The sequence below is a fragment of the Pteropus vampyrus genome, unplaced genomic scaffold, assembly GCF_000151845.1.
Source record: "Pteropus vampyrus isolate Shadow unplaced genomic scaffold, Pvam_2.0 Scaffold316, whole genome shotgun sequence".
In the NCBI taxonomy this organism is placed as follows: domain Eukaryota; kingdom Metazoa; phylum Chordata; class Mammalia; order Chiroptera; family Pteropodidae; genus Pteropus; species Pteropus vampyrus.
Genome location: NW_011889097.1, coordinates 895,975 through 912,384, shown reverse-complemented (window position 1 = coordinate 912,384; position 16,410 = coordinate 895,975). Strand labels below are relative to the sequence as shown.

Genomic DNA, 16,410 nt, shown 5'->3' with positions numbered 1-16,410 from the left:
AGAGTCATATAAAAAGGTATGAGAATTGTCATTTCCTCCTATATGACTTCCACCCCATTCGCTCTTAGAGGTAGCTAACCTGCTTCTGGTTTGTCATCTCTCTGTTTTCGTAAGGATGAGCAGATACATTGTTTTCCCTTTACCGAAGGCAGCATACGTGCTCTTTTGTATGTTGCTGTATTTTACCTCGAATATCTGGCAGTCATTTTGCATTGCCTTATCTCTTTCTCCCTCCCTCCTGTCTTCTCTTCTCCGTCGTGTGTCTGGACCATAGTTTAACCGATGCCCTATGCTTAGTTTCCCCCATTTTAAGTTAATGATTCTGTTCTCGGTAACTTTATGCATAGGTGTTGTTGAGTTGTTAAGAGAGAATCTCGAGCATAAATTCCCAGAAGTAGGCTCACCGGCTGCGGGTAAATGCATACGTAGTTTTGTTAGGTATTGTCTAGTTCCTTCTCCGGGGGGCTTGTGGCAGTTCACACTGCCACCAGTATGCATGGCATCTTCTTTTCTTACATCCTTGACAATGATTGTCATGTTCGGCCTTTGAATTTTTGCCTATTTTATGGTGAAAGATGGTATCGCATTGTGCTTTTTCATTTCTCTTGAGTAAAGTTGATCATACTTTCATATGTTTAAGGATAATTTTGACCTCTTTTTGTGAGTTTTCTGCTCGTCTGGTTTGCCTGTTACTCTCGAAGATTTTGATTTTTTTTTACCCCGTAAGAGTTCTTTGTATGTTGGAGACATGGGGCCTTTATCTGTGTTTTGTGATGCCCATGTTTTCTCCCAGTTAGTCATTTTTCTTTTGATTTGGCTAATGGTATTTTTTTGTCAAACAAAAGTTTATTTTTATGTAGTCAGATTTATTAGTCATTTATTGCTTCTGGATTTTTGAGTTAAAATTACCTTTTCTCTGCACTGAGGTAGGTTATCAGAAGAGGTCCTATTTTCTTTTACCTTTTGCATTGTTTTATTTTGAACATTTAGCTCTGCATTCCCTTTGGGTTGAGTGCTTGGGTGTGGTGTGAGGTCTCTTTTTCCATTTGACTGTCCAGTTGTCCACAATCCATTCAGTGTGAAAAGACTGCCCCAGTGACTTGGGATTCCAGACTGGAATTGTAGATTTCTTAGGTTTGTTTCTGGAATTTGTCCGTCCCACAGGTCTTCCTATTTATGAACCAATACGCGCTGTTTCAGTCACAGAGGCTTTGCAGTATCTGCAAAGATACTTTAAGAGCTTCTTCATTTCACATTTTTCTAGCCGTTCTTGTGTGTTTATTTTTCCATGTGAACACTACTGTCAACTCCATGGCAGACCTCATCGGGATTTTTATTGGGATCACTTTACGTTTATTAATTGATTTAGGGGAAAATGACATCTTGCTGATGTTAAGACGTCCTAAGCAAGAACAAAGCATGTCTTTGCGTTTGTTCAAGTCTAGTCTAGTTTATTCTGGAAATATTTTATAACGTATAGATTTTTGTATAGATTTTAGACATTAAGTTCATTCTTAAATATTTGTTGCTATTATAAATAGGACTTTTCCCATTCATTATACCTTTTAACTGTATATGAATTCTGTTGACTTTTCATTGTTTATTTTGTCTTGATCCTTTGTTAAATTTTTGTTGAATTTGTGATCAGTTCTGTAGGCTTTCCCAAGTATACTGCCTTCCCATCTGCAAATAGTTTTGTTTTTCTTACTATCCTTCTGCCTCTGTTTTCATTTGTTTCAAAGTGTGCATGGCTTCAGAGCCATGTTGAATCGTAGTGGAGACAGTAAGCATCCTGCTTTGTTCTTGACTTAGTGTGGATACCTCTCGGGTACCCCAGGTAAATAAAAGGTGGGCATTAAGAATTAGGGCATGTACATGTATCACATTAAGGAAATAACCATCATTTTTATATTCTCAAAAGTTTTTAAATGAGTAAAGGATTTTGATTTTTTTTTTTTTCGAAAGGCCTTTTCAGCATCTATTGAAATAATTTATTCTCCTCAGACCTAAGAATATGTTAAATTTTATTAAGGGATTTTTTAATATTCAACCATCCTTGCATTTCTTGTACAGACTCCACTTGGGTGTGGTTTATTATTTTCCTAATTTGCTATTGGAGTCCATTTGCTAACATTTTATCCAGGATCTTCGCATGATATTTGAGTGCATTCATTTGAAATCTGTAGGACTTTAGTAGATCTGTGGTTCATGCTAGTTTCTCTTTTTTTGTGAGCAAGTCTTTCGTATCCACCAGCAGTTCAAAAAGATACCGTTTCATTTGTTGGTATTTAGGTTGGAAAGTTGGGATAGGTAAAGAGAGCCCCACAACCTTATTAACCTCGTGTCCAGGATTTTGAGGCAGGTTAGCTTACCATGCAGAAGGGGGTTGGGGCTGGCCCCTGGCCGGCCTTGCATTCCAAAAATAGCTCTACTTTATAAGGATGGCGCCATTCTCAACAGAGTGAAAATGTGAAGCCGGTTTTTGGATTTTGATGTGGAATGCGTATTCTCACAATTTTAGTCGTTTGGAGTGGGTCATGATACTACTTTAGTGTGAATTCTCGTTTTCCGTGTCTAGGCCACCCATGTGCGATCGGAATCCCCTAGCAGCTCCGTTTTGCTCTCTGTAATGGGGTCCAGTAGACATGTTCCACACAAGCTACTTCCAGATTCTGGAATACGTTTCCCTTTTTGAAGTTTGAGTTGCTGCGTTCTTGGTTTTCTTCCCTCCCTATTTATGTTTTCTTGGATGTCTCTATTTCCTATTTATATTTTCCTGGAGGTTTTAGTGCAGTCGACTGATGTCTCATCAGATGTTCAAAACAAACTGCTGTTTCAACACACACGCCCTCAATTAGTGTCAGTGAAGAGTCAGTCTCAATGCGTAATCTACAAACGTCTTATTGATTTCAAAAAGGTTTACAGTAGAACTGCCATACAAATGCATAACAAACTGGTTTTGTTTTCGTTTTTCTCGGTGTTTAGAATTGCAGAATATGTGTAGCGTGTGGCACACGATCTAGTTCTCAGTGGCACCACAATTGCCTGGTATGTGACAGTTGTTACCAGCAGCAGGATAACTTATGTCCTTTCTGTGGAAAGAGCTACCATCCAGAATCGCAGAAAGACATGCTCCATTGTAATATGTGCAAAAGGTAAGAGTCTAGAGTCACTCCATTCGAAGCGTTTTGTCAGTTCTTCTGTCCGTGTGGTCATTCGTTCTACCGTTAGGTTTCGGGCTCTGGGCTTTCATCCCGCCAGTAGTTCTTTTAGTGCTGAGGGCAGTCAGAGATGGGATCGAAGTTATATTTCGATGAATCCGAAAGTATAAGGAAGTGCATGGGCAAAAGCTAAGACCAGCAATGAGCAGTAAGAGAGAAAATTGCACAGGGAAGAGTTTTAAACTACGGAAGTAAACATGCGTCAGCACGTCTGACGACATCCAGAAACGCCAGGCCCCGACTCAGGACCTTACCAGTCGCCATGCCCTGTAGCCTCCTCTGTCATCCTCAACCCCCTTCCCAGAGCCAGCTTTTCCACTGTTGCTTCTCTTTCCCCTGTGTTGTTAACTTGGCTTTAAATTAGACACTTTAATTTAAACATCTTTGTCACTGCAGATGGGTTCACTTAGAATGCGACAAGCCAGCAGATCATGAGCTGGACTCTCCATTCAGGGAAGAGTATGTCTGCACGTACTGCAAACACGTTGCAGCCGAGATGGCTCCACTGCAGCCAGGCGATGAGCTGGAGATCGATGAAGTCACCGCAGGTAAACTCGAGGAAAGTTTTTTTTACGTGATGTTGTGCCCGCCGGTCACCAGTTTATTATCTTAGTAATAATGAGGGAATCTTGTGACTCAGGTCCCACCTCATTCTTAATCTCTCAGCTTTTAAATACACACATGATCGTGGTCATCTCCGGATGTTATGGTGAGCACATAGTTCCCTTTCTTTCCTGCTGTTCTATTATTTGAGTTCTGGGACCGGTTTGCGTTACTCCAGTCGTGTTCTCTGAGCCAGCAGTGGAGGTTCCGCAGTGTTGGACGACACGGACTAGGTTCACACTTCAAAATCTGGGTTATTTCACTCCAGACAAGTTTTAGTTGTATCACCTCTTGAGCCCAGAATTTTGCCCAGCTATTTCTAGTAGTGTAATGTTGGTTACAGACATCGTAACAAGATTCTTAGATGGTACAGAAGACAGGCCTGTTTACTCGATTACTTTTCATCTTCACCGGTATGAACGGTAACTTTGAGAAAAGTCCCTTATCTGTAAGGGATTTAAGTAGAAGCTTCTTAATGGCTAATATTTTGACCCCAGGCTGCCATCAATGTCCCATTGTGGAATGTCCTCTTAAAATAAGAACATGCCAATTACCTTTTAATTCATTATACTTTCCATGTTTTTAAAAATGTAAATACATATTGGGTTCAAAATAGAAAAATGCGGAGAATTTACAGCATTTTCGGTAACAGTTGACCCTCACTGTTGCAAAGTAGTAATTGTCGACTTAGTTAACAAAACCAGAAAAACTCCTTCTGATCTAAAGAATAAATTTCTGTTAAGATTTTAACACCGAAATGGAAGTCGAAGGACCCGAAGGCCAGGTGCCCTCCCTGGAGGAAGCGGCTGATAAAGATGTCTGTGGTCGGGCGCCCACACCTGGAATTGTTCCAGACGGTAAGAGTGATTTTGATAATGGATACAACGTATATTCTGAAGAAAGTTTGTCTGTACAGTGAATATGTGAACGTCTGCCAAAACTTTGGTACCCTAAATACAAATTAGCCAAGATATATACATAGCATTTAGGAAATTGTTACTAGAGGAGCTTTTAGAAAAATCACCTTAGACAGAAATTAAGAGGGTAAAGGGCATATAGTCTAGACCTAATCATAAACATATGCTTTGTTTAGGGACCAAGTAATTTTCATTAAAAAGCAATTTGTTATTTTCTCTTTCTTTAGTTATACTTGTTATTGCTCACTAGAGCTGTTGCTGACTGAGGGATGCTTCATGCTGAGATAATGAAAGATTTGTTTTAGACCGTCTCAGCAGTCCTATTGAGGGTTATTTCAGTTATTTCAATGATACTTCAATTGAGCTTTTTGCAATATTGATAGTAGCTATTGCTGTACTTGAGGATCAGAACTTAATGAGAGACCAGGTTGGGGGAAAAAATACTTATTAAATTTAATCTTGAGCTCATCTGAGAGTCTGTGGTATTTTAAGTGCAATTGTGTGTTTTATAGATTGAATGTATACATGAATAAAAAGCTTCTGGGATTTTTGAGATTGAGTGTATATTTACTAACTGATTAAAAGCTATACTTCATAAAGATGTAAAGTGAAGGAAAGTGAGACAGAGCTGTGTAATAATAAATCTTATCCTAGTGCGTAATCAGAGTCCCAGTTCCGTCTTCACGCCCGTTTTCAGACCCTCCTGATAAACAGGAGCATTGTGTTTTGTGCTTGTATTGGAAGTGGATATTTGGCAATAGGATAAAAATCTGACTCAAATTACTGCTGAGAGAGCAGCGTTAGCGAAATTTTGACTCATTGCTTAGAGTCCCGTAATGTTATTCCCAGAAGTTCAGGTCCACACGGGAGAGCAGCAGAATGACCGTCCACCAGAGGGTCTTGACACGCCCGGCCTTCTCACTCCTGGTAAGTGTTCCCTTCGTACTGCCTGATTTGACGGAGTTACAGCATGACGCTTTCATGGTTTCTATGTTCAGTTGAGTCTATTGACCTTTCAAGTTAAATATCACAAAGAGTTGTTTACTATTGCTGTGTACACATTACAGTAATGAAATCTTTTAGTCAGTCTTTTTTTTGTAAAGAATTGGCAATGGACTTCTGAAGGACATTACATTATATGTAAAGAGTATTATGTATAAAGAGTTGCTAATTCAAATGACCGTTGTATGGGCCAGTTAAAGTCATTGTGTACGACTAGTAGCTGACTGTAATTGAACAGTATATTTACATATTGATCTTAATATCTTAATATTTCCTGCCTAAGCACGGAACAGAAAGACTATACATGTGGTCTCTATGAATTGTACATGCTCATTCTTCATGTTCAGTCTTCATGGGTGTTTAATTTCCTGTTTTGAAAATCAATTTTTAAATTTTTTATGTTAAATACTTTTGAAGCATTTTTTGTTTAAAAATATTTAATACAAGCAGATCTGTTATTTGGTATTTTTTCTTTATCTTTGACCGTAGTCTTCCAGTAAAGTGAGAGTGAGAAGTGAGATTTCATTTCGATATCAGAACATAGATAAATTTCAGTCACCAGAGTAAATAGTAAATGAGGAACTTAGGGTCTCTGTTAATGTAACTTAGAATTTACCTCGATGGTACTTGAAATAAGCTTTTTTTCTTCCGTGATCTTACTTTATAGAGCCACTGACAGCTCATGTCAATTGGATCTCTAAATTTACTCTTCGATAGGTTTGGATTAAGGATCCAACACACTAGTTACCCTGATTTAAAACTTACTGGTCAGTGACTACTGATGTTTCTCATATCTAATTCTGTTTATTGGCTCGCTAGGATTAGTCCCTTGGGTTGTAGCTGAGGAGGAAGATCAGGGGTTACATCAGTGTGTCAGCAGGGGCAGCTATACAGAAGCGGTGCTTTCTGGCCTGCAGCTGTTACCTCTTCGGGTGTCTACAGAGCTTTGTTGGATTTGGGTCACCTGATGTTGCCAAATATCCGTATTCTAGATTAGTCTCTACTTTTTAACTCAGACACCTCGTGTAACATGGCTGCGCTTACTCTCCCAGCTGTCAAATGAGTGTAACTTCACCTACAGAATTTTAAATACCTTTGTCAGTGCTCAAATCGTAAAACATCACATATCTATAATAGAACTATATTAGAAATCAATTCTATTTTCATATTCTTACCAGAAATTACCTTAAACGCTGGGACAGTGTTCTCATAGGTTTTCTGGTCTGAACTGTGATTCTGATCCATAAAACCCTGGTCTGTTTTGGCCTTTGTTAACTTAATATTTGCCTTTCTTGATGAATACTTGTTTATTCAAGTCATCGTTTAAATCTTTTGGAAACTCCTTTCTCCCACTCCCCTTCCTTTTCTGCCCAAGCCTATTATTTTTAAGCCACAAAGCTACAGACATGTAAGATAGGAATGTCTTATACCTACTCATAGTTAGAAATTTTTAAATTCTTGTGTAAATTCACATAAATCTTCCCAACTTTGTAGAATCATCCCAAGACAAAATGAATCCCGAATTGGACAATCGGATTTCTCATGCAGTTGGTAATGAAAAAATGGAAGCGTCTTCTAAAGCGACGCATGTTTGTGACGAAGATCCGAGCGAGAGCAAAATGCAAGAGACAGGAAACGTCGCACGGCAGCTCACCGTGCAGGAGGAGCTGCGGGTAGAGGAGGCCGAGACGGCGGCGCCCGCAGGGGAGGCGCGGCCTCCAGACGCAGTCAGCCAATCTGTCACCGCGCCCCCGGAGCCCTTCGCGCCCCCGTGCCAGGAGGGCACTTCAGGTCCTAGGGAGCAGTTGGCCGTAGAAAGGATGCAAGAAGAAGCAGAACACGAGGAAAATTCCGAACCTCCCTCTGCTCCTTCGGACTCTGAACCGCCGCCTGCAGGGCAGAGTTGTGCGAAGGACGGGCTGTGCCCGGACAGACCTGCGAAGTCGTCGTCTGAGGCGGAGTCATCGTTCTCGTCTGTGTCCGGGGACGCAAGCAAGGCCAGTGCGTCCTCCTCCCCACCCCTGTCTGCAGACCTGCCTTCCCGCGACGTGCTGCACGCCTGCCCTCCAGCGCTCGGCGCTTCTGCCGGGAACATCATGCCAGCGACTTGCATCTCAGTCACTCCCAAAATTGGCATGGGTAAACCAGCTATCACCAAAAGGAAGTTTTCTCCGGGTCGACCGCGGTCCAGACAGGTAGGGCGATTTTAATGATGGTGACAAAAGATGTCAGAGCAGTTACGTAAAATAAGACGGAAGCATCACTTTGCTTTGGAGAACAGTTTTTCCTTTCTGTCTTCGAGTAGAACTTAGAAGTAACGTTGACTTGTGCGTTTTGGCCATTAAAAAAAGCTGTTAATGAAGTCTAATTCATTAAACTTGAAGTGATCCTGTGTAGAATTTCAGCTTAGTTGGAATATACAAACGTAACCTTTTTGATTGTAGTCACCAATAGAAACAGTTTTTTTAGTTCTCTGCTGTAGTAACAACAGAGCCTTAAAAAAACTAGTTCCGAGTATACTGTGACATTTTTCCTTGAATATATCTGTTTATTGATGTTATTCTTTGCATATATTTTTAATATATGCCTAAGCATCGCAATCGCTAACTTTTTTGTGGGGTTTATTTCAAGTCAGGACTTACTTCAGTGGTTTCATGGAAAAACCTTAGGATTGTAGAGTCGATCTTTACGAAGTGAAGGGAGCTGCTCTGGGTTGTGCTGAGTCGTGTGGATTCTGCCCTTTACGTTCCAGTTCTTTCTCAAGTGGGACTTAGGTGAAACAAGGCGAGGTGAAGGCACTAGGGCTGAGATTTACTTATTCCACAAAATTCCTGTGTTCCGAAGTTTTCATAAAATGGCCAGATGGACGGTGCAGAAGTGTTTAGTCACGATAGTAATTTGGAGTTTCAAGTCTCAGGGCTTAACTCACTTTCAGTGATGAAAAGTTTGACTTTTCATAGGAATAATATCTTGATTTTGATCATCTAATTTTGGAATTGTAAGACGAGTAGAAAAATAAAATCTAATTTTATTCTAACGTGAGAATTAGTCATCTTTAAATAAAATCCAGATATATTTTCATTCTTTAAAGACAGCCAGTTACACTGTTATTCCAAGGGAGAGTTTTCTTCTGAAACCAGTTCTCCTCCTCAGTCTTGTTTTTGTTTTTTTTTAATAGTTATGTAATAGTTATATAGTTTTGGCTCTCAAAAGACTTTAGTAATGGGAAATCAAAATTTAATTTTGATTTAGATATTTACATTTTTTAAGGATACTGTATCATAAATAATCCTCTTAAATTTTACTGTATTATTCCTTAGAGACTTCTGTTCCAACTGAGAAACAATTAGGATTATTTTTCTGTTGACTTATGTTCCCGAAGTGTGTGCGTGCGTGTATTTTTTTCCCAGGTTCATCGACGTTTTTATATGAGCCATGTCCTGACATTTGCTATTGCTTCTGCTGTATTGTCTTTCCTGTCTCAATCCTGGTATCATTCTGCTTTCTATTTAGCTGCCGCTACTGTCTCATTACTACTACATAATTTGACGCTGAGCTCATGTATTTTGTAGGCCATGTTTTACCTCCCCATTAGCTTGATTTCTGTTACGTAGCGAGCAACTTTCCCTCCATCCGTAGCTTGCTAATATGCCCCAATTTTCGTAGAGTATGCGTTGGGTAGAGAACAAGGGAACTCTTTCATTTTTTTAATCATTGCTGAGGTTCTGGGACCATAACTTGTAGGGAGCAGTCTGTATCTAAACAGGGACGTGTATGTCCTTTTATTGGAAACCCTCAAGTCCATTATTCTGTTACACGAATTTCTTTGATATCAGGCACTCCTGTGTTGTATTTTTGGTTTTATTTAGTGTTTATTTTGCATATTCTTGGTAGTAGGGACTGGCTGTAAAATGAGATGTATTTGTGTGTCAGTGATCATGATGTAAACAAGATTCTTTGGTTTCCATCTGTCTTTTGATCGTTCCTGTCACTGGCATGTCCGTATTTTGTTGGATGCCATCAGTTCTGTGGTCTTCACCGGTATGGTGAATACCACCCTCACCCGGAGCACTGCACGTTGTTTGCATTGATTCAGTTCAGTTTCATAGCGCTTAAATCTTTTAACTTTTTTTCTAATGTTACACGAACTTTTCTAAGAATTCACTTAGAAACTAAGTGAATACTTTAATTAGAAACAAAGGAAATCTGAAACTTTAAAATTTGGTGTGACAGGTAGCGATTGTATTATCAGATGTTTTCTGGAGACGTGAGCTGGCCAGTAGAAGGGAAAGCCAGCACTGTCCAACAGAAATATAATGCGAGCGTCATATGTCGAATTAAAATTTTTTTTAGTAGTCCCACTTGAAAAATAAAAAGAAGCAGGTGAGGTGAATTTTAATGTGTTATATACTGCAGTGTACATGTTAGACTATTTCAGCATGGAATCTGTATAAAAATCGAGCTGTTTTCCATTCACTTCCCATGCTGGTTTTAGGCTGCCTGGTAGAAGTGCTTGGTAGCATCACAGGGGCCGTGGCTACCTCAGTGACAAGGTGAGGCGAAGCATTTTCAAATTAGGAAGACTTTAGTTCCAGAATTATTGATGAAGTTAAAAGAAACACGGAACGAATTTAAGATTGATAAACTAAAATATTGCTAGGCTTTCACTGTTTTTAAGGATTGAAGTAGAAATATTCTTTTCTACTTGCTCCAATTGCTTAAGGGACACATTTGAAAATAGATGATAAAACCATTTCTTGTAACAACAAATCACTGTTTTCAGTGTATATTAGATGATCAGTATACAATCCGTGTACACATATTCACTCGTATACACTCATGTTCACATATATACGTACATGCACATATACCTAAATACGTACATATGAGTGTGTGTAGTGGTACTGGAGTATGGATGGATGGATATATCACTGTTCGGAATCTGCGATGTCAGAACGTAGAAAACGGACTCTGTGTCCCGAGTGTCGGAAGTCCATTGTGAAATGGCAAATCATATAGTTTTATTTACCCTTTAGAAGAGGTTAGTACTCAAAGTGTAGTGTTTTATAGTGTGCCTTTTAAATGAAAGACCTTAGATGTTATTTACTGAGAAATATGCAGTTTTCTTCGTGGTATGTCCTAACATACTTCCGATGAATACTTCAAAAGCTTACTAACTCCCAGAGTAGTAACATCAGTTTTTCTAGGATTGTGTATGAGAAAAACGATGTTTTGTTTGTTTGTTTTCCTCCTCATTTCAGACACAGGATTTCACAAAGAAGGAAAGACAGGCGTGAGAGGTAGAGGTAGAAGGAAGTTGGCGTTGTGATGGCGGCAACTTGGACGCAGTTTCACAAAATCCGTCCCAGTGAACCCGCTGTCTTTTTCCTCTCATCTTTTATTGAAGTTGTACGCATTTTGTATATTTTAGTGTTTACTTCCTTGGTGTTTTTATAGGTGCGGTCACGTGAGCCCTTGCATTTAGAAAAGTGGTTATTGACCTGATAACATATTATTATCACCCAGGAGCTTTTAAAACATATCAGTACAGTGACCCGACCCTGTGCCAATTAAAACACAAATGCTGACAAGTCTCGTTTCTCCGTAAGCCTGGAAGCAGAATGCCGAGTTAGGGAACGTTAGTCATTGCTTCGTTATTTTTATGCATTAAACATCATACAAGAAATGCTCTGAAAAAGGGGAAAGGATAAAAATTATTTCATTATATCAAATAATATGTTTTTCGGTATACTTCCCTTATCTACAGTGTACTTAAGCATTCTAATTTGGAAATTCTGAGAAAATTGCACTCTTAGCTCATCTCGGATTATATTACCCTATTGTAGCATCTCATTTTATAGGGAAATATTTAATCGCACGACTATGATCTCGTTTAGACACTTATGTACTAATTGCTTTCATGATACTGAGTGTTTATTAAATCTTTGAAAAATGTTTTCTTGAACTATTTTAAAATATTTACAATTTTTCAAATAGTTCAAGAAAATTTTATTTTAAAAGTACTCTTAACTATATTTTGATAACTTTCAAATTCTAAGATGTTTTTAAAATTTTACCTTTGCATGGTTTTCATTGCTGACATCACACATGTGGAAAGCTTAGGGATTTCTGTAAGTTCTGAGACTGACATCTGCTGAGAGCGTCCCGTAGAGAAGGTGAAATTTGTTCACTACAGTAGGTTTCCAGAGATAGTACTTCATCAGTCATAACTGCGTTCCCGATACATTGTTAACCGGATTTCTCATTTTTCATGGCATTTAAATAATTTTATCACGAACCATCGAATTTTATAACATACTTGTGTACCGCAGTAGCATTTTAGATGAAGTGTTTCAGATGAGCAAATCAGTTTTATAATCTATACCTGTGAGAGAGAGCAGGACAGAGAAAGTTCCCTCACGGTGAGCTCTGGTGATTGTGGGTAACAGTTCGTTAAAAGTCAGCGGTTCCTTCTCTTGAATAGTAGACACCATTTCTGGTTTGTTGTAAACACAAACTTTTTAATTAGCACTGTTGACATTTTTAAATTTTTGTTTTGTTTTTAAGATTTAAAAAAAAAGGGCAGATCTGTCAGTCATATCGTCCAAATAAGAGATTCAGTTCTTTTTTATTTCATATCCAGCTTTTAATCAAAATAAATTTGAATTTTGAAACATTGCTTTCTGTAATGTAGACACAATGTTAGTCATTTCCGGAAAAGATGTGACTCTGGCTAGTTTTAATTGTCCATTCTGGGTTACCAATAAGGTAAAACCAGCGTTTGAGGTCTGCTGTCTTAGAGTCTGCTAGAGGTTTCATTAGTAAAGAGAGGGAGAGTCTCTATTCTTCATGGGAAATAGAGACGCAGAGAAGCGTCTTTCCCACATATGTTCCAGTCTAAATTTTATGCCGCTTCTTCAGAAAGTGACTTTCAAGAAGTACTTTGTGTCGTTTACATCAACTTTTACTGGAATTAATTGATCCAAGGAAGATTAAAATCAGCACGAACCTTCTTTCCGTAGTGCGACGGCTTGATTTCAAATCCTTACCCTTCTCTTACTGTCTGTGTGAAACGAGGCGAGTCCCCTGGGGGACCGTCTTGTTTCTCCGTCGGTACAGCCACATCACGCGGCGGTGGTCACACTTCGCGCTGACGCTTACACAGCCACATGGCAAACACTGGCGCCGCCTTTCCTAAATTGCAGATCAGCGCCAGATGTCATTCCGGTCATTCCGTGAAAACGGAGACTTGAGACGACCGATAATCACGCGTTAAACGTGGCTCTGAAGCGGCGGCCCTAAACCAGCCCGATTCCTGTCTGTACTGAAATGCGCAAACGAAAATACCCGCAGGCCTTGCCCGGAATACAGTACGTGGCGGGGCTCCGAAGTTCAAAGCTACTACTTACCCAGGGTTGAGAGCTCGGCGGCCCGTCGAGTGCGCCGTGCGTGCTGTGTGTCGGGGTGGAGGGAGCCGCCGGGCACTGTTGGAAGGCAGAGCAGGCGCAAGGAAAGCCCCGTTTTCTAGAGGTGAAGTCTGATGCGTTTCGTAAAGCGCACGCGACCTGCAGACCACGACCGTCAGCATCCCCAGGGAGTTCGCTGGGCAGACTCTCGGGCCCCACCTTCATTCGAGTGGAAACGTGTATTTTACGAAGATCCCCACACACAGGTTAAAGTCCAAAAAGCCCTACAAACCCGTGAGAAACTAAAATGTGGTTTTAAACCTAAAAAAAAAAATCTCGTTTTTGGAGTGTCAAGCAACACACACCGATTAGAAGCATCAGATTTTCCTTAGTTCCCTTGTGTCTGTCGTATTTCTGAAGCCATGACCAAAACCCTTGCTAGCAGCAGCCAAATTCACATTCTATTTCTGTGCTTCTATAGTATCAAATCACCATCGAGACTAAATTTCTTGTTCTACTTCATGTTGAAGTCAGTTTCGTATGTGAGACTTATTCACGTGAAGTGAATTCTCTGTCACAAAAATGAGTCTGCTGCTGTAGCCGTAACGTAGGGCCAATGTCAGTTTCCGGAAGACAGACTATAAACGCTAATGCCGAAGTCTGCTGTTTCCCTCGCTCGCTGTCCTCGTGACTGACTCTTCATCGCGTTCGCTTTCTCTAAACCCGACTCATCCTTTCACGGCAATCTCGGTTTTACATCGTTCGTTGGGAGAGGGTGACCCTGAGGTGGACTTCGGACTTGGAGGTTTGAGTCTGCCCAGGAGACACTAACCCCTCCCGTGGCCACTCTCAAAATGGATTCCGTATGTCAGGGGACTCTTGGCATTGGGCCCTAATCATGACGTCGTCCGACATTAAGAGCCGGCAGGATTAGACTTCCAGTAGAAAGTTGTCCCCATCTGCCTGTCCCACAGGCCTCGTAATAGCTGCATAATTTACCAAGTCCATAAGTTTACCTGAGAAATTGGCCTCCAAGCAGAAAGACGATTAATACTAACTTTAAAAGAGGTTTTGAGTTCAATAATTATTGTTGGAATCTAATTCAAGCTCTGCCAAGTAGTGTTTTTTTCTCGTTTTAGAGGATTCGATAACAAGTTGGTTCAGTTTAGCTTCCGTTCCATCTCCTGACGGCGACATTTTAAACCCTTTTGCTTTTTAATTCCGCTGGTGATTAGTTGAGAGTGACATGCGTTGAGTAGACTGGCGATCTGTTTAACAGGTGAGCGTAGCTGGGATTGCAGGCTGTGACTGGTGCGTGAGTTAGTATGTTTTAGATCATGGCTCCAGTATTTATTGACGCATTCATGCAAACATGCATGCAAAATTGATAAGTACTCAGCAGGAAAAAATAGACGTTCAGTAAATGCCAAACCGAATGCTTAACCTAGTGAACGGAGGAGCGAGGTCTCCTCGGCAAGCTCGTCCTCCGCTGGCAACAAAGTATTCCAAGTGTAGTCAGGGTGGACAGCGCGACAGTGGCGTAGACCACATGCGGAGGGCAGGGGGCGCCCGCCTCCTCCGGGCGGTCTGCGTTCTTTCTGGGCAGAGCCGAGGTCTGGAGGGAAATTTATAAGTAACGTTCATAACTACAGCCACACTTCAGTTTTAAGGTCTAAAGAATATATTAAGTAACTCCTTTGTCAAAATATCGAAGTATATCATAATTTTTCTTCAATTCCTATAAAAACTGCATCCAATCCATCTTCCAGTGTCTTATGATAATATACTTATTAAAATTCATAACGTAATTACCCAAGCTTTTATTATATAAGTTCTTCATAGCAGTTGAGTGGTTTTCTAATTATCCCTGAAATGATATCCAAACATTCTTGATCTATAGAGCCTTCATTTTGTTCATCCATATTTTATGAAGTATGATTTTTTTAAAATGAGATACAATTTTGGCATCAAAGCTAGCTTTTAAATTATGATGAATAGTATAACATTATTTTAGAGTACTACTTTTTATGGTTCGTTTTAAGAACTGTCTCCTGACGTGACATTTAATGTCATCAAAAGGCACTTAAGATGTATACTAGCCAGATATCCGCAGAGAAAAACCAGTGGAAATAGTGAGAATAAGTGTAGCTGTCTCTTGCCCCCACTCTCTGTCACTACAAATGAAAACAACAAAACAGCACGTGAGGCCGACTTGGGATCAGTGAGGAGACAGAACAGCGCAGGGAGATGGTTTACGAGGAGGCTGGGAAGGCCTGGAAGAAGCAGCCTCCGGAGAGCTGGGGTCCTTCTGCGTCAGTGGGGCTCCGGTTGGTGGGGAGCTGGGTCCGTTCACAGGGCGGCGAGGAAGACAGGCAGCTTCAGCATGCGGCAGGCCGAGGCTGGGGAGGGGAGGCGGGGCCAGGCGTGTGTTCTAGATGCGCTGAGGACGGTGGAAAGGGAACGGTCAGATGGGGTCGTGACTTGCTCAGGTTTACAGTTTCGAGTAGTCCTCCTGGCTGCTGCGGAGAAAGGCCAGAGATGCCGGCGAGGAGGCGATGAGCTGCTTTTCCCTCTCTGAAGCAGAGACAGAGCGGGACGGTGAAGTGTAGGGAGCTCGCCAGTGGTTTGGGTGAAGGAATGGAGGATGGGGAGGAACGAAGAAGCAGGGGGAGCCTTGAAGGTAAAGAACAGATCACGTGACCTCCAGCGCGGTTCCAAGGACGAGGAGGAGGATCAAGGGCCGGGGCCAGGCTAGGGACACAGTGGGTCTAGACGTGGGTTGTGCGTGGCCAAACGGAAGTGCCAGGAAGGGAGTTGAAAATGATACTGACTTGGAGCTCTCAGAACATGCGAAGCTGGGAGATGACACACACCCGAGGGTGCTTGCAGCCCTCCTTACAGATGACACGGGTGGGGTGAGCCCGGTGGCGGGACAGCTGTCCGGGCTTCGGCCCCGGGAGACCCAGGCTTTGGAGGTCAGTGTGGAGGGCAGGGGACCGGGCACAGGAGGGCTGCCCCGAAGCCAGCAGAGCTGTGTTGGACGATGAGAGTGACAGAATAGAGAAGTGGCTTTTGGCAGCACAGAGGTTACCAGAGGCCCGGGGTGCGGGGGTGTGGTGGTGTGGGGGGCGAGTTGATCCAACAGTGGAACGGACGGGGGGTGTGGGGGGCGACTCTTGTCGCCGAGGTTGGCGGAGCCATGCGCTTGAGACGGGGTAGGCTAATTGAAGTGAGCCCAGCCTGTCCTTTGCGTGGTTTGTC

The 16,410-nt window shown here is 41.4% G+C and overlaps 1 protein-coding gene across 1 annotated transcript in view; it reads left to right on the top strand.

The window, feature by feature from the left end:
- The window catches only part of KMT2C (lysine methyltransferase 2C), a 226,149-nt gene that overhangs the window by 115,320 nt on the left and 94,419 nt on the right, over positions 1-16,410 (top strand). The window contains exons 8-12 of the mRNA XM_023521782.1: positions 2,986-3,155; positions 3,618-3,769; positions 4,568-4,681; positions 5,591-5,668; positions 7,238-7,938. Coding sequence (XP_023377550.1) covers positions 2,986-3,155; positions 3,618-3,769; positions 4,568-4,681; positions 5,591-5,668; positions 7,238-7,938 — 1,215 coding nt within the window. The remainder of the gene's footprint in view (positions 1-2,985; positions 3,156-3,617; positions 3,770-4,567; positions 4,682-5,590; positions 5,669-7,237; positions 7,939-16,410) is intronic.